The sequence below is a fragment of the Zootoca vivipara genome, chromosome 1 (genome assembly GCF_963506605.1).
Source record: "Zootoca vivipara chromosome 1, rZooViv1.1, whole genome shotgun sequence".
In the NCBI taxonomy this organism is placed as follows: domain Eukaryota; kingdom Metazoa; phylum Chordata; class Lepidosauria; order Squamata; family Lacertidae; genus Zootoca; species Zootoca vivipara.
The window spans coordinates 7,563,175-7,580,833 of NC_083276.1; the positions used below are offsets into that span (position 1 = coordinate 7,563,175).

A 17,659-nucleotide genomic window follows, 5' to 3' on the forward strand; every position below is an offset into this window, starting at 1 on the left:
ATCTAGATCAAGGGAAGTAATAGTACCACTGTATTCTGCTCTGGTCAGACCTCACCTGGAGTACTGTGTCCAGTTCTGGGCACCACAGTTCAAGAAGGATACTGACAAGCTGGAACGTGTCCAGAAGAGGGCAAGCAAAATGGTCAAAGGCCTGGAAACGATGCCTTATGAGGAATGGCTTAGGGAGCTGGGTATGTTTAGCCTGGAGAAGAGAAGGTTAAGGGGTGATATGATAGCCATGTTCAAATATATAAAAGGATGTCATATAGAGGAGGGAGAAAGGTTGTTTTCTGCCGCTCCAGAGAAGCGGACACGGAGCAATGGATTCAAACTACAAGAAAGAAGATTCCACCTAAACATTAGGAAGAACTTCCTGACAGTAAGAGCTGTTCGGCAGTGGAATTTGCTGCCAAGGAGTGTGGTGGAGTCTCCTTCTTTGGAGGTCTTTAAGCACTTAAGATACCTGAAGATGGCTCTCATGTCTCCTCTCAATCGCCTCTTTTCCTGGCTAAACATACCCAGCTCCTTCAAGCGCTACTTGTAAGGCTTAGTTTCCAAGCACTTAATCATCTTGGTTGCTCTCCTCTGCACATGTTCCAGCTTGTCAACATATGAGAGCCAGTTGTCATATGGAGGATGGAGCAAGCTTGTTTCTGCTGCTCCAGAGGGTAGGACCTGAACCAAAGGCTTCAGATAACAAGGAGATTCCAACTAAATATTAGGAAGAACATTCTGATAGTAAAAGGTAAAGTACCCCTGGACGGTTAAGTCCAGTCAAAGGCGACTATGTGGTTGCGACCCTCATCTCACTTCAGGCCAAGGGAGCCGGTGTTTGTCCACAGACAGCTTTCCGGGTCATGTGGCCAGCATGACGAAACCGCTTCTGGCCCAATGGGAAACCGTGACGGAAACCAGAGCGCACAGAAACTCCATTTACCTTCCCGCCACAGCAGTACCTAATTATCTACGTGCATTGGTATGCTTTCGAACTGCTAGGTTGGCAGGAGCTGGGACAGAGCAACAGAAGCTCACCCCGTCAAGGGGATTCAAACCACTGACTTTCCGATCAGCAAGCGCAAGAGGCTCAGTGGTTTAGACCACAATGCCACCCGCTAGTGTATACTAGCTTATTGCACAAACAAATAATCACATTGTTTTACCTACTTTTGTTTCTGATTCCATCGACCGCTGGTATATGTGGCCCTCAAAATCTTTTCCAGAGAGGAAAGTGGCCCCCAGGATGAAAATCGTTCCCTACTCCCTGCCTAAAGGAAATACTTTGTGCTCCTTTGCGGGGGACAACGACCCCCAACCACCTGCTTTATTTCTTCTCTCATGAAATAAGGTAACATCACACTTACAAAAGATGATCTATACATAGAGGGTCTTTGCATTTGTAACAATTTCACACAGAGTAGCACAAACAGTTCAGTTAAGGCCTCTGGGGAACACATGGAAATAACTTCTCCCGCCAGCTGTGTCCTTGGAGCCACGGCACTGGCAGAATGGATCATGGGCTTTGGAGTCCCAGCTTCCACCTGAACCACAGCCCCACACACCTAGGCTCAACTGGCTGCAATACAGATCCGCCCCCTTCTTTTAAAATCCCCCCCCAAAAAAAAATGTTCAGGGGGCACAGCTGGGGCTTCTGTTTTTCTCCTAAGTGTGCTGAATATTGTGAGAGTCCTGCTGTTTGAGGCCAAGAGCTCAGCACTTGATTCTTATGGCTTTCCGGGGGGGGGGGGTTTACAGGAAGCTTGCAAGCAAGACCTGATTGCAACAGCACACTGCCCACCTGCAATTCCCAGCAGCTGGCCTTGAGAGTCATATTGCCTCCAACGGTGGCATGGGGACATAGAGCCATTGTAGCTAGCAGCCAGGGGTAGCCTCATCATCCATGGAAGGGGGATGCAAAAGGTTCATGTTTTTCGTGGGGGGGGGGAAGGAGGTGATAAGCACTGAAAGAGGTCAGTTGTGGCGAGAATGGGGAATCCTGCACAAGTCGCAAGTGGCAACCTCACCTGCTAATGCAGCAAAGGACAACAGCAGAGCTGCTGGCCTCGACACCTAGTGCCTCTTGTGATTGCAAAAAATGGGGGGGGGGGGGGTTTGCAGAGACTGGCACAGAGGAGCCCTAAGGAGCATCAGAGCAGCCCAGGAGGGAACCACCCCCTCTGCAATGCTTTGCTTTCTGGTCTTTTTAATGTAAGGCAGGCATCCCCAAACTTCGGCCCTCCAGATGTTTTGGACTACAATTCCCATCATCCCTGACCACTGGTCCTGATAGCTAGGGATCATGGGAGTTGTAGGCCAAAACATCTGGAGGGCCGCAGTTTGGGGATGCCTGATGTAAGGTGTTTTAATGTGTCAAGTTGGGAGAGGCTGTGCTCAAACCTTCCATGCTTGCTATCCAAACAGCTTGGTGCTCTCTCTCATTGCTGGGGTGGGGCTGGGGGGGTCTAGCCAGGTTTTTTTGTCCCAGGTGATGCCTCCTGAGGGTCGGCCTTGAGGCTCCCAGCCTATGTGTTTGTGTACACAGATGTGCATGGTGGGGAAGAGCCAAATGGCTTATTTGACCTGGGTGAAATAAAGCCTCGTTTCGCCCCTGCGCACAAACACACACCCCTTTTCCAGCCACTCTGGGCAGCTCCCAAACAGAATATTAAACAGAATAAAACATCAAACGTTAAAAAACTTCCCTAAACACCTTCACACTCATCAAGGACCTGTCTCACCCAGGGAGAAGGACTCGATGGCGTGCCGCAGCAAGGTCAGTGAGGGGCATAGCTTCCTGAGCTGAGGGCCAGGAGAGTGGCATGTGGCCCTTGGTTCCTCACCTCTGCCCTCAAGCAACCTCTGCTCACTTTTCTCCCATATCCCAAGGACACAGAAAGAAGCAGCACCCACATCCCCTCTCTTGCAACAGCTGCAGTGATTCTGCAGATCTGCCAAGGGAATAGTTGGGCTTGTCCAGACTCCCTCTTGTCCTGCTGCTTCTCCCACCTGCTTCCGGGGGCGGGGGGGAACACTCTTTAGAGTGAAGTCGGAGCAAATGGCAATTTGGGCTTTATCCAGATGGATGTTTGCCCAGGCTCATGCCTAGAAATCTGTTCGGACCCATGTTTTCTAGGCACAGGGCAAGCGAAAGAGGGGATGAGCCCAGAGACTGATTGGGAAAGTCCTGGGTTTCAGAAAAAGACACAGGATTCACAGTGGCCCCTTTGATTCACAGCACATCCTTCCAGTCTCCGTAAAAATGTTCCGGTTGTGATGATGAGGCTTCTGAGCGCTTGGCTTTCCCGGCCTCGCCATTAGGCCAGGCTCTGGTCCACCCCTGATATTGTTTCACAGGCTGGTATCGGCAGCACCCCTTTTTCCTTGCTTCAAGCCTCCTTCAGAAGCCGTGTCCGGCCACCCATCCCGGCAGAAGAGCAGCGCTGGGTTCCTGCAGGCCCACACCCCCAATTCCCCTCCACTGGCCGGGCTGGAGGAGGTGAGGGTGCTCCCCACAGTGCCTCCGCTCCCATGGCTGGCGTACCGCTCTGCCCGGCTCTTGCCCTCCAGGCGGCGGCCTTGGGTGGCAGCCAGTGCCACTGCAGCCACATTGCCTCTCGTTCTGTACCCCCCTTCCCGGTTGCGCCCAAGCAGCATGGCGATGTTGGGATTCCGGGCGGCGTAGATGAGGGGGTTGATGGCTCCGTTGGCCCAGGCCATCCAGCAGGCCACAGTGTCCACAGCAGGCGAGAAGGAGACGTGCCCTGTGGCAGCAGCCAGGCCCAGGATGCAGTAGGGCCCCCAGCAACAGATGATGGAGACGATCATGATAAGGACCGTGGTGGCTGTCCGCATCTCGCCGTAGAAGCGCAGCAGGTGCCCGTAGGAGGTGAGGGGGCGCACCCTGCTCTCCGAGCGCCGTACTGCGCGGCAGATGTTGTAGTGGCAGAAGCACATGAGGGCGAAGGGCAGCAGGTAGCACAGGACGATCAGTGTGGCACTGTAGGGGGGGCCTAGGCGCGAGGACCCCCAGGGCAGGGCATACATGCAGTGGTAGGCCTCGGGCCCCGCTTCCTCCTCCTCTTCCTCGTCCTCCCTCCGGCCCAGCAGGTACCAGGGCCCCGAGAAGCCTAGCGCGGCTAGCCAGACGGCGGCCAGGAGCTGCGCGGCCCTCCGACGGCCCATTTTGCGCCTCGGCTGGCGGACGATGGCGCAGTAGCGGTCGAAGGAGAGCAGCGCCATGGTGAGAGTGGCGGCGATGCCCAGGCCGGCGTGCGCGGCGGCGCTGGCCAGGCACAGGCGCGGCCCAAAGAGCCAAGCCCCGTGGGGGCGCCCACTGAGGAGGCTGACCAAGGCGGGCGGCAGGCACAGCGCGGCGCCCAGCAGCTCCGACAGCGACAGCGACAGCACGAAGGCGTTGGTGACCGTGCGCAGAGGCCGGTGCCGCGCGATCACCACCACCACGGCGCCGTTGCCCAGCGCCGACAGCGCGAAGATCAGCAGCAGCAGCAGCGCCTGCGACGCCAGCGACGCCCCGGACCAGCCCCACGCCGCCTCCGCCGGGGCCTCCGGCACAGACACTTGGCCGCCGCCGCTCTCATTGCGCCCCGGCGCCGAGCCGTTGACCAGGAGCAGCAGCGCGGATCCCTCCATGGCCAGGCGCCTTCCTGGCCCCGAGAGGGATGCCGGCGGCTCCGTGGAGCGGGAGAGGCGCGCTCGGGCCGGCCCCGAGGGTGGCCTAAGTCGGACTTGGAGTGCCCCGGGCGCAAAGCTCCATCTGGGGACTCTGCCCTCTGCTCCTCACCGGCGCGTCTGGTCTGACCACCGGCGCGAAAGGCAGCTGGAGGCGCCGGCGTTTGGGATCGTTGCCCGGCCTCCTAGTCGGAGGGGAAGGGTGCGCCTGGCGGGGACCCGGCGGCGGCGGAGGCTCCTTGGGTGGCGCAGCCGCCGCTTGCCGCAGAGGCGCGAGATTGCCTCGGCGCTCGCTGCGCGCCGGGCACATCTCTCCGTCTCTTCCGCGTGGCAGAGAAACCTTCGGGGGCTTGAGGAGTCGCTGACGTCTCCGCAGTCGGTTGCCCCGGGAAACCACGATGGCGCACACGCTCGAGAAGCAGGCAGCCGCGACGACCCCAGTTCTCTCCCCCGCCCCTTTTTTTCTCCCCCGCCCGCCCCCCAAACGTCCTTCTGGTCCCTTCTTTTCTGCCGAGAAAGGAGAGGTAGCCGTGCGGAGTCGGACGGGTCCATGCACTTCTTCCTGGACGGCTACCTCCTTCAAGAGCTTCTTCGCGGCGGCAGCACAGCTTCTCACTCGTTGCGGCATCTTTTTTGATTTCTGCGCATCACGAGGGAGGGGGCGTTTGCATGCTGTGCCAGGCAAGCGCGCAGGGGTCAAGTGTACAGATTCTTGCGGATGGGCGAGAAAAGAGACGTTTGCAAGATCGGGCAGCAGGCAGGGCAGCGATTTTAAAGGGCTCCTGCACTGTTTCGAGTTGACACCTGTTAGAGGCTCAGGAATACAAACAGCGCCTGACACATGGAAAAGGAGGGAAGCCTCGCCATCAGGTTCCCTCTGCCAGGAAAAGCATTCGTTCTTGCAGACCTTGGAGACAGGTACATGCAAGAACTAGATGGAGCAAGGCCATTGGTTCATCCAAGTCAGCAGAAGCAGCTTTTCCATTCCCTTCAATAACCATGCCAGGGAGGGATGGGGGCAGACCAAGGGATGTGATTCCAAACGTTTGTTCAGACTCTAACAAATAGCTTTTGTTCAGTAGGCTAGGCCAAGTCCAGCCACAGACATTGAGGTCTTCATGCACACACACTCATTTCTTTGTCCAGTAAAGCAAGAGGCATGTCATAGTTCACAGTCTACAGCAACCCAAAAAGCATTTGAGGAGAGTGCAGAGCAGGGCCCACAAAGGGTGCACAAAGGGTCCAGGCCTGGGGTTCACCACTGCTGCAGCACAGTCTCCACTCAGCCCTGGGTGACCAAATGCAGGATTTTGTGAAGAGGCAAGTTAAAGCAGTGCAGCTTTTTTCTTACCTTTGCACAAACTGGAACTGCCAGTCTCTGTGCGCACTTTGCCAGGGCCCCCTATTTTTCCATGCAGACAACAGCTAGACTTTTACTTGCCATGGCACACAGCTCAGAAATGCAATGATGGTCATAAGGACATGTGGCTGAGCAAGTTTGCTATTAATTAAACAGGGCTCTGAGGTCAATGAAACTATTCCAATACTTTGGGTACAAAGGCTTTTCTCAAGCCGAAGACTTCAAAGTGTTCTGAATAATTCATGCAACCCACACTTGGGAAGATGCTATCCTGATATGAGGTACCAAACAGTGCAACGATAGAGGTATATGTGTCAGCTGTTCCTTCTTAAACAGGTTTTTGGGGTATTCAGAGAAACCTGCAAAAAAATCATTTGCCCTTGACAACTCTTAAGGAGGGGATGTTTAAATCTTTATTATAGATAGAAAGCATAGTACCATGACATAATTCTTTAATTTTATTTGACAAGGTGGGGTTGCAGCATGCTTAGTATTCCACTTAAAATCAAAAAGCTCTAAGTGGTTTTACATAAGACAATATAAAGTATTAACTAAAATACAGATAAATTTAAATGTTAAACTAAAGCATACTTTAAATGAAGCTTGTGGTGCGGAAGTCATACCTTCCTCTTTTGAGAATCACGATTCCAGAGCCTGATTTATTGCTAGTCTGTTACAGGGAATTACTTATATGTTCTTTAATCAGGTGCCTGTTGATATCCCAGCAACTTCACACAAAGAAGGGAAGTGTTAAAGTATTGCGTTCACACATGCACTGCAGCATTACAGTAAAGGTTAAAGAAGTCCAGCAATGAAAGCAGCATGAAGAGACATAACTGCCATCAAAAAGGTCCAAGAAATGTAACATACAAATTCTGTAGCACTTTGAATATAAAAATGGCCCCTGCAGGGGTTATTTCGCAGTCTTGTTCATTAGGGTACTGCATTCAATTCTTTATCAGACCAGACCAGGTGAGTGAGCCTGTGGGGTTGGAGAAAGGGCAAGAAACCTCCATCCCTTACCTGCTTATCAATCTTGACCGGCCTACTGCTAGAAACGGGAACAAGCATTTATATATGTATCTTGGTAATCTTTACAACAACTTTGTAATGCATATCCGTATTATCATCTCGCTACTGAAGATGGGGAGGGCGTAGACTTAGTAAGGCCTACCTAAGGCAATCAAATGAACCTGCTACTTCACAGTTCAGTCTCAAGTCATACTGCTACACTAACTTCTATTACATTTTATGTATGGACAAGGAGCTTCAGAAAACCCTTAATATATTTTTTTTTTTTAAAAAGAACCACTTTGGTGAAATTGAATGAGAGCCTTAATCACCAGTAAGATAGAGGGTAATGCCAACAATTAAAAGAAAGCAAAATACACATATCAAAGTAAACAGGGTTATTGGAAGCAGTATAGTAGCACAGTCACTTAAGAAAGAAACCGTATTTCAGTGGGTCTTCCTCCTCAAAAGTGAAGGTTGACATTCCAGTATAAAAAGATTCTCCAGAGACTTCTACAATAACAGCATTGTGGTCACCACATTTGGTTTCCTGGGTCAAAAGAAAATGCTTCAGATTAACTAGGAAAAATACACTGGTTTACTTACAGCACAAACTTTTGTAGGCAGCATTTGAGTACATGTGATGATGTATACAGTGGTACCTCGACTTACGAAGGCGCTCTTCAGAAGTCGAAAACTTCGGAAGTCGAAGCGTCCATTTTGCGCATGCGTAAAGCGCGATTTTGCGCATGTGCAGACCGTGCGTGCCGCTTCTGTGCATGCGCAGAATGCACACACGGCGAAAATACTTCCGGGTTAGTGGACCGGAAGTAAAAACCTTTGGAAGTCGAGGCACTCGTAAGTCGAGGTACCACTGTACATCTAAACTAAAGTGAGAATGAAAGAACAGAACAGAATATAAAGCCAGTATTTAAGGCTTAAATTGTTTACATTATGTTTTAAGCAAAAGTGAGACAATTTACTAATTAATCATTTGGTCCTAATTAATATACAATGGTATCATGATCTTATAACAAAATCAGTTTTTCTTGGCTTGCTGAGAGCATTTGATCCACAATTGAAGTAACCCTGCTCACTTGTGAATGTTGGAAAAATTGAAGCTATCTGACTAAACAAGATCCATGGCACAGCAAAGCCACCAGTCCATCAGATACTTTTAATTTTTCTGAATTACACAAAGATAAATGTTTGGAGCTTACCTTTATTGCTTTTCCAGTGAACAGGGAACCAGTTGTTATGCTTCTGAAGGTCCTGGTCTGGTTCAGCTGAATGAGTCCTTTATGGTATTGTAGAGCAATGCGAGCTGTCACACCCGACCCGGTAGGACTTCGGTCAACCTAGTTTGGAGAGAAGCAGACATGTTTTAGCTGCATCATTCAGAAATGCAACAAATGTAATTAATGACTTTTACTTTTTTTTAAGGTGCACATGCTTTTATCCCTGAATTATGCTAGAGAGAAAGTGGGGATGTGCACCCAGAAACATAAAAGCTATCCAGAACAGACTTTCCCAACCTTTTTCCAACTGTGGCCCCCTTCTGACTTTATTTCCTGTCGCTCCCCATGGGCGTAGCCAGGTGGGACGGGACAGTTGCCCTCCCTCAATAATTAAAAATCATTACAAATCTGAGGTTCTGCTCCCCCTTAACAAAAACCTGCCCCCCCAACAAACAAAAATCCTGGCTATGCCCATGCCCTCTCCCCGTCCTATTGGTAGAAAGGTAGCTATTTAAATATTTTGTTTATAAATGGAACATGTTTTATTTATAATTTATACAAAATACAATCACATAGAATGATAGGAACATAATGAAATATTGTTGAAGCAGAAAAACATAGAATCATGGAGTTGGAAGGGACCCCAAGGGTCATCTTTCTAGTGCAACCCCCTACAATGAAGGAAACTCAGCTTAAGCATCCATGACAGATGGTCATCCAACCTCTGCTTAGAAAACTCCAAGGAAGAGTGCAGAACCTCCTGAGGGAGATCCATCTTCCATGTACTATAAAAAGTAAACAACACTTATTTGACCCATTATTTGACACAGAGGGGGAAACCTACAGATACAGTCCAAAAGGTACACGGGGAGTTCTGTATATATGGGAGGATTTTAAAAAGCAAGTGATCCTCACTGACCTGGTGCAAAAAGATCTTGTCACTCAGTGCGGCTTTCTTCTTAGTAGACAGTTATTTACTAGATGCAAGTCAGCAGCACCAGACAACCCCACTCAGATGCACCCTGCACCCAGTACAGTGGTACCTCTACTTACGAATTTAATGCGTTCCGAACACACATTTGTAAGTTGAAAAAAATTGTAAGTCGAATCCCATAGGAATGCATTGGGAGAAAAAATTCGTAAGTCGAAGCAACCTTATCTAAAAATTCGTAAGTAGAAAAAATCCTATCTAAACTGCATCCAAGATGGCGGATGGAGCTCCATTTGTAAGTAGAAAAATACGTAAGTAGAGTTATTTGTAAGTAGAGGTACTACTGTAGTCAGGTCCAGGCTGCCACCGGGCCCAGCACTGGCAGCAGCAACAAGCAGCTCCAGCTCACCCAGCCCTACTCATTGCTACCTACCACCGCACTTACCTGACCTAGGGATTTTGGATTGCAGGCTCCACTGGTCAAAACAGGAGCCTCAGCGCCTCTCCCACCGGAAATAATCCAGGACTGCTCCAAGAAAAAGCACATGGCAAAAAGGAGCTTTTGATCCTGGTGGGCTGTCCCCTTACCTACCGTACTTGTGATTGGCCAAGCAGATAACAGCCAATCAGGTTTTATTTTTATTTTGCCAGGCTGGGAAACATTTTGTTTCTTTCTTGAGTCACTTAATTTGTCAATCCGATCTTGGACTTTGTTGCTCAGTTCTATGTTCCTAGCTCTATACAGCTCCTAGAGTCTCTCAGAATTTAAGAGCTGTATAGAGCAAGGACTGCAAAATTGAGCATCCTACATATATGCTGCCTTTTCCTTTTCTCTACAGTACTACAAATATAAATTGGGAACCCCTGTGATAAAAAGGGGCAAGGTGAAACTTCTCTTGCACATTATTCTCTACCTGTGCATCTGCAAACACACATATGTTGCTTGTTGGTTCATCACTAAATGCATCTTTTCCATCTGTCAGGATAGTCCCATAAATGAAAGCCGTGTCTTCAATCTCAGGATGGTGAACTTTGAACTAGAAGAAGGAAACAGAAAATGCCATCAGATAAATGCAACAAAATAGCAATAATATAATAAGTACCTCACAGACTATGTGCACATCTAGAATTATTAATAGGATGTGCAGCTCAGTAGAAGGAATTGACAGACTCTTTGTAGTACCGGTACTGAAACCATGTGCTTAAAGATCATCTAGGTCCCATTGCCCCTAGCTAGCAAAGCCAATGGTCAACGATGATCATAATTGCAGTCCAAAACATCTAAAGGGTGCCATGTTAGCTCCCCCTTGTCCAGGTCCTTACAATATGCCTTGAGGCCAAGTTTGTACAGATGTTAGGAGGCTGCTGCACTTATTTTTAGTAACCTCCCAATGAGAAAACAGCAGCTTCCATGGAATAAATCATTGAGGATATTACAGTTCAGTTTCCGCTGGAGACTTTTCTTGGATCCCCCTGCCTTCTCCCTAGCAGTGAACACTCCAGTTCCCACTCCCAACTTCTCCAAAGCATCTCACTATGAACAGTAAATCACTTTTAGACACTCAAGAGTGTACAAGACTGCATAAATCTGCTTATAAGACAAAGCTAGCCAAAGTGATTTCTGTCTAACAAAATAATGTATACCTTATATTGACAGGATTATGGAAAAAGATTGGTTGCCCACAAAAAAAAAACCAGGACTTTGATACTTTTTAACAATCAATGCATGATTTGCTTCAACTTCATTTGGAAGAGAGAAACCTCATTCACAATATTATGCAGTCTGCCAATCAGGCTTGTAAACAGTAACTTGGTAATCTATGGCAAGGAAGACTTGCTTCCAAATGAACTTGCAGAGAGGCATAACAACACTGCTTTTCCTTTGTTTTACATTACAAATAACTAATATAGGCAATATATGACCAAGTAGATTAGTATTTAAAAGACATGTGCTATGGTCCATGGGGTCACGAAGAGTCGGACACAACTAAACGACTAAACAACAACAAACTCATAGATTTATTTTAAAAAATATAAATAATTTAGTTATATTGTACAATACAGAAAAATCTGACTATACCTGAGCCTTTACTGCTTCAGTTACTGCAGATGCTGCATCTACTAGATCCCTAATCCTTGAAGAAGAAAGATCAAGTCCCAACCGATCAGCACTGACAAATGCATAGAAAGTGCCGCCATATCCAACATCCACAACTACTTTTCCATAGCCAGGAACATCAACTGTTAAATCTAATAATCAAGAAAAGGACAAGGCATAAGTGCAAATAAGTCACATTTCCCCTCTGCAATTTGTTCTGACATCCGCTCACCCCAAACAATAGTGCCTATCTACCTTTTATGGTGACAGTAATATCAGTTAAGAATGCTGAAAAGCAGTCTGGTAACTAAAGACTAAGGGAGCAATGCAAACCCCAGATCTGCTGGGATGAGCGAGGTATCTGGTTCAACCAGCCTATGCTGGCACAAGGACATTCCAGCTCAGCCTGAGAGATGCCAGCATAACTCCCTCAGGACAGCACAGTTGGCCGAGACCTATGGCAGCAGAAACCCTGAAGAATGGGTGTTCTATGATTCTATGATTCTATGATTCTGGGGGAGTGACTGGACAGGCGAACTTATATCAGGGGGACTGATCCTAATCTGGCAACCAGCAGAATTTACACTGGAAAAATGGTGGAATAGGTCAATCTCTATAAAAGTTTGTTTTTCCTCTACCAGGCTTAGGCCAATTCAGGCAGTTAGTAGCTTTGTTAGTGAACAGCTTGGAAGAGGGGTGATTTATGCCATCTTAGTTTAAACTGGTTTAAATTCTGGCTTCCTATACAGTAGTTAGGTCTGCTCCTTAAGAGTAATTAATTGAGCACCAGTCATCAGAACATTTTTACCATCCTGCAAATTAACATAAGACTTCTTTTTCAGGCAGCACAACAGACACAGAAACAATTAGGATCCCCCAGTAACTTAAAGACTATTATTTGAAACAAATGGAACAACATCATGCTATTACAATTGTTCTGTCTGTGCAAGCATTATTGCTTGCTATATGGAATGATGTCCCCTCCCCCCCTATGTTGTTCTGGGGTTCTCCCTACCCGCAAGAGCTGATGGGGACACAGAGGGCATGCAGAGAAGGGGGAAGCCCCATTGTGCTAAGATGAGTTGTGCTGGTTCCTAGTAGCATGACTATTTAGTTGAATCTGGCCCAATATATCCTTGCCTCCTAACAGGAGAGCTCCTGTTCAAGGTTCCAGCCAGCTACTCTCTTCTTTAATAATAATAATAATAATAATAATAATAATAATAATAATAATTTATTATTTATACCCCGCCCATCTGGCCGGGTCTCCCCAGCCACTCTGGGCGGCTTCCAACAGAAGAATAAAACACAATAATCTATTAAACATTAAAAGCCTCCCTGAACAGGGCTGCCTTCAGATGTCTTATAAAAGTCTGGTAGTTGTTTTCCTTTCTGACATCTGTTGGGAGGGAGTTCCACAGGGTAGGCGCCACCACCGAGAAGGCCCTCTGCCTAGTTCCCTGCAACTTGGCTTCTCGCAACGAGGGAACCGCCAGAAGGCCCTCGGTGCTGGACCTCAGTGTCTGGGCAGAATGATGGAGGTGGAGATGCTCCTTCAGGTATACTGGACCGAGGCCATTTAGGGCTTTAAAGGTCAGCACCAACACTTTGAATTGTGCTCGGAAACGTACTGGGAGCTGTTTAGCAAAGTCCATTTCATTCCTCTCCCTTTTCTTTTCCAAGCAATGATCAACATTGCATGACTACAGAGCATGATTTCATTGAGCATGCAGTGGGCATATGGGGGGGGAATGTTATTTATTTTAAAAAATAAACTGCAAATTTAGTGCCTCAGACAACAAAACGTACAGCTCACTAGAACATTCACGAAAGGAAGTGTCGTGCAGATAGGTGTTCTTTCCAAGATGCAAAGTTAGAGCCTGGGGAATAGCAGAAAAGAAGGTTAGTCATATTTGTCGATTATCTACCATGCAGGGTCAGAATAAAAAGCATATTCCTCCACATCTGACCTGACACCTACTTTTTGTGCAAATCTACACATTTATGAGCCTTGTTATCAGTTTAAATTGAACTACGGTATCGTGGTTTCCCAAAAAGGATCCTAGGAATTTTAACTTTAGAGAGGATACCAAGAATTATATTAGAGGTTCCTGCCCACACCCACCTTCACAGAACTATAGCTTTCAAGATTCCTTGGGGAAACCAAACTTTTATTTGAAGTCTTAGTCATTTGCTACTGCGGAACTATTCAGACCATGAAAGAATTCATGACTTCATTTAGATTCTTCCCACACCTGGGAACTAAATATGAAGTTCATTCTAAATTTCTCCTACTAGTTATGGGATTGTACAGTCAGAATTTAGGAGAAAATGTGGTTTTTAAAAAAGGATCCCATTAAATTAAAGCTAACTGTCATTTTATGAATTGTGCTATTAACTTGCTGCTTCCTGCAAGAAGAAAATGATACTGGATCTCCATCTCCACTCAGTGTGATAAAAAAGCAGTTAAGTGCTTCATGCCACCCAGGGCTCCTTTGGCACAGAGGGTGGGCTATAAATTTACGGTAATAAATAAATAAAACAAGTAACACTAGTGAACAAAATATATCTGAAACCACAGCAAGGCAATTATGTATAGAAACAGAGAAGAAGCCCACCTTAGGTAGAAAGTAGAGCATGATGTACCTGTAGCTGTAACAGTGGAATGAGAAAATGATCTGCCTTGCAAGTCAAGGAAAGCCACACAATGGCTTTCTGGGACTACATGATAATGGTGGCTCCCAGAGAAGATCTCACATCCACTTTGCTTCTTATCAGGTCCTGTAGCTCAGTGCAGTGCAAATCAAGGTTTGGCTTAGCATGTTGGCCAAACCCAGGATTGTGGATAAGCTCTCTCTTCTATAGCAGGCATCCCCAAACTTTGGCCCTCCAGATGTTTTGGACTACAATTCCCATCTTCCCCTACCACTGGTCCTGTTAGCTAGTTAGCCTGGTTTAGTGCAAACACACTGGTTCCCAGGTAAGAGCTCACTTCCCCCCTCCTCAGTTGTTTGGATCTTGGTTAAACTCTCTCCTTGAGGTTTGTTCTTGGCTTTAGATCAGGCATCCCCAAACTGCGGCCCTCCAGATGTTTTGGCCTACAACTCCCATGATCCCTAGCTAACAGGACCAGTGGTCAGGGATGATGGGAATTGTAGTCTAAAACATCTGAAGGGCCGAAGTTTGGGGATGCCTGCACTAAACCATAGTTTGGTTTGGTTTGGTTTGGTTATGTGAAAATGTGGCCAATGCAGATGTAGCTAGTAGCCAATAAATATGACAGAACAAATGGCTAAAAGACATTTGATTGACCTACAAACGAGGACAGCAAAACAAAGCACAATAATGAAGTAGGAAGCTTTGCAACTCAGTGGTGCTTACTCATAGAATCATAGTTGGAAGGGACTCCCAAGGATCATTTACTTCTGAGTAAATGAATCCAGGATTAACACTACACAACTTCTGTATGGCAGCAAGAGTAGGCAAAAGTGACATAGGAAAGAGATGGAAAGTGTACAGAAGCTACAGGGACATGCTCTGGTACCTACAGGTATGGGCATGAATGTGCATAAGTGAGGAAAGAAAGGGACATGCGTGTAGCAGTAACTTAGGAAAGCACACTGCAGAAGTAAACAGCCTTTAGTATTATTATAGACAGAGCTATAACTACTTTGTGGCAGTAATGTTTGGCAGGTACCAGTGGAAAAAGACAGCTATCTTGCAAGCAATGCATGTTATGTCTGTTTGCCCCACTGTTTACAACTGCTTCCTCCATATCCTATCCTAATGTATGTTCACATATAATTTGTAAACTGAGGATTCCACTTCATGCATCTGACTATAGTCCACAAAGGTTCATGCCACAACTCTGTTAGCCTTTACGGTGTGGCCCACACTCTTTTGTGAAGTTTTACTATAACCACCCTAGACCATTAACAATTTGCCTGACGAAGAAACTGCATGTCAGCAGCCACATCAATAAACCACCATGACTGCCTGCAAAATAGGCTAGGAAAATATCATCTTATTGGTCACAGAACTGAAAAAGCCACAAAAAGTAAAAGTGATTTATTTGGTTGGTATATTAAAAATCATTTTCTTTATTATTATGTCTTTGGTAGGCATGCGTCTTTCCCCTGGTGGCATTGCCACCTTTGTTCTAGCCAAATACAGGGTAGGGCAGGATTATTATTTTTTCATCTGGTGCTGAAGTGACTTCAAAGCAATTCATTACAATCTATTGCAGCCTAACAGAATGGCCCTCTAAAATTGGTCACACACGCAAAGATTTGTAAATCTGTCTGTGTTCGGCTACCCAGAGCTTAAATACAAGAGGGAACAAGCTTGTTATCTCCTGCTCTGAAGGGCAGGACTTGAACCGATGGCTTCAAGTTACAAGAAAGGAGATTCCGACTAAACATCAGAAGAACTTTCTTACAGTAAGGTAAAAGGTAAATGACCCCTGGACAGTGAAATCCAGTCAAGGGCAACTATGAGGTGTGGTGCTCATCTCTCTTTCAGGCCGAGGAAGCTGGCGTTTGTCCGGACAGCTTTCTGGGTCATGTGGCCAGCAGGACTAAACCGCTTCTGGAGCAACGGGACGTGATGAATGCCAGAGCGCACGGAAATGCCATTTGCCTTCCCACCAAAGCTGTACCTATTTATCTACTCGTACTGGTGTGCTTTCAAAGTGCTAGGTTGGCAGGAGCTGGGACTGTAAGAGCTGCTCAGCAGTCGAAGAGACTGCATCCGAAGGTGGTGGACTCTCCTTTCTTGGAGGCTTTTAAGCAGAGGTGGGGTGGCCACCTGTCATGGATGATTTAGTTGAGATTCCTGCATGGCAGCGGGTTGGGCTAGATGACCCTTGCGTCCCTTTCAACTCTAAGATTCTAGGATATTAAAAACTGGTAGGCCATGATAACATCGTGTTATTTCTGTAATGAAAAGGGCATTGTACTTCTGCTCACTTCTCTCATTTCTATAATTGCTATTTAAGAAACTTAAGAAGCCAACCAGATAGCCTACCCTACGGAAAGCCTTCAAGCAGGACTTGGGGGCAATAGACCTCTCTCCTCCTGTGGTTTCTAGCAAGTGGCCCCTGGCCAGGGCTGGATTTAGGTTTGATGAGGCCCTAAGCTACTCAAGGTAATGGGGCCCTTTATATGTCCAGCTGTCCTTTGTCAACAACAAATTGTTGCTGTTTTTTGTGTTGAATATATGCTATATGGTAATTTATGGACCTAATAGGTATCTAAAGTCATTTGCCACTGTTCTTGTATGTAGGTTTTACTTTGGTTTTTTTATCTTATATTTTGGAAATGTACATCCAGTTTTTTTTCTCCTTTTTGGGGCTCCCAAGAGAGTGGGGCCCTAAGCTATAGCTTGTTTAGCTTCCAAGTAAATCCGGCCCTGCCCCTGGGCAGTAAGATCCTATGATTCTGTTTCACACACATGCCTTTGGAGAGGATCCCTAACTTGGCAGAGAGAGATGCCCTGAAACACAGGACGCAGCGATTCACATCGGAAAGCAAGGACAGTCCAGGTGGCAACGCTGCCCCCTACCGGTGGCGGCGGCGAAGGCGGCGACGCTGTGGAAGCGGACTCGGCTGCCGCTGCGCTGGCCATCCCAGCTGGCGAAGGCGGTGACAGGCCCGCAGGGGCAGTGGATGACGACGGCGGCGGCCTCATCGGGTCCCGGAGGCGTCGGGCAGAGGCCGTAGTCGAGGGCGAAGCGGGCGAGACACAGGACGGCGTGGCCGCACATGGCGCTGCCGCCCTCGTTGTGCACGAAGAGAGCCCCGAAGGCGGCGCCCGGCAGCTCGCTGGGCACCAGCGCCGCCCCGTACATGTCGCGGTGCCCGCGGGGCTCGTGCATTAGCAGCCGCCGGGCCGCGTCCAGCTCCGGGAGCTCCAGGAGGAGGCGGCGGCGGGCCAGCAGGGGAAGGTCCCGGGGGGGCTCCAAGGGCCCCAGGCCGCCCGGAGGAACCACGCGTAGCGGCTCCCCGCCCGCGTGCATCTCCACCGTGACGAAAACGTGGGAGCCGGGCGCGCGGGGAGGGAGAGACCGGGAAGCCCCGACTTGGGCCTCAGGCGACGCCATGGCCTAACGGTTTTTTACCTCACGGTCGCGGCCACTGAGGGAGCTGGTTTGTAACGGACGCCACCCGCCGAGGCCCCGCCCTCCGAGCAGGCATTGGCTGAGGGAGAGAGAGGAAGGGCGGGGATAGCCTGTCCGTTATGTTGCCGTCAGAGTTGCACGCTCGGGATTGGTGAGAGAAGGCGACCGTCACCCCCCCCACTGACGCACACCGAACGGGCATTGACTGAGGGGTGTG

General features: G+C 48.1%; 2 protein-coding genes across 2 annotated transcripts; both read right to left on the bottom strand.

The window, feature by feature from the left end:
• Nucleotides 1–3,345: 3,345 nt before the first annotated feature.
• Nucleotides 3,346–4,647, bottom strand: GPR135 (G protein-coupled receptor 135). Its single transcript, XM_035141195.1, has one exon. The coding sequence runs from the start codon at nucleotides 4,645–4,647 to the stop codon at nucleotides 3,346–3,348; it is 1,302 nt and encodes a 433-aa protein (XP_034997086.1).
• Nucleotides 4,648–5,551: 904 nt separating this feature from the next.
• Nucleotides 5,552–17,495, bottom strand: L3HYPDH (trans-L-3-hydroxyproline dehydratase). Its single transcript, XM_035104047.2, has 5 exons — nucleotides 16,887–17,495; nucleotides 11,307–11,476; nucleotides 10,141–10,263; nucleotides 8,278–8,415; nucleotides 5,552–7,607 (listed from the first exon to the last, which is right to left on the bottom strand). Exons 1-5 carry the CDS (start codon nucleotides 17,422–17,424, stop codon nucleotides 7,482–7,484), a joined length of 1,095 nt encoding a protein of 364 aa, XP_034959938.2. The 5' UTR covers nucleotides 17,425–17,495; the 3' UTR covers nucleotides 5,552–7,481.
• Nucleotides 17,496–17,659: the final 164 nt, after the last annotated feature.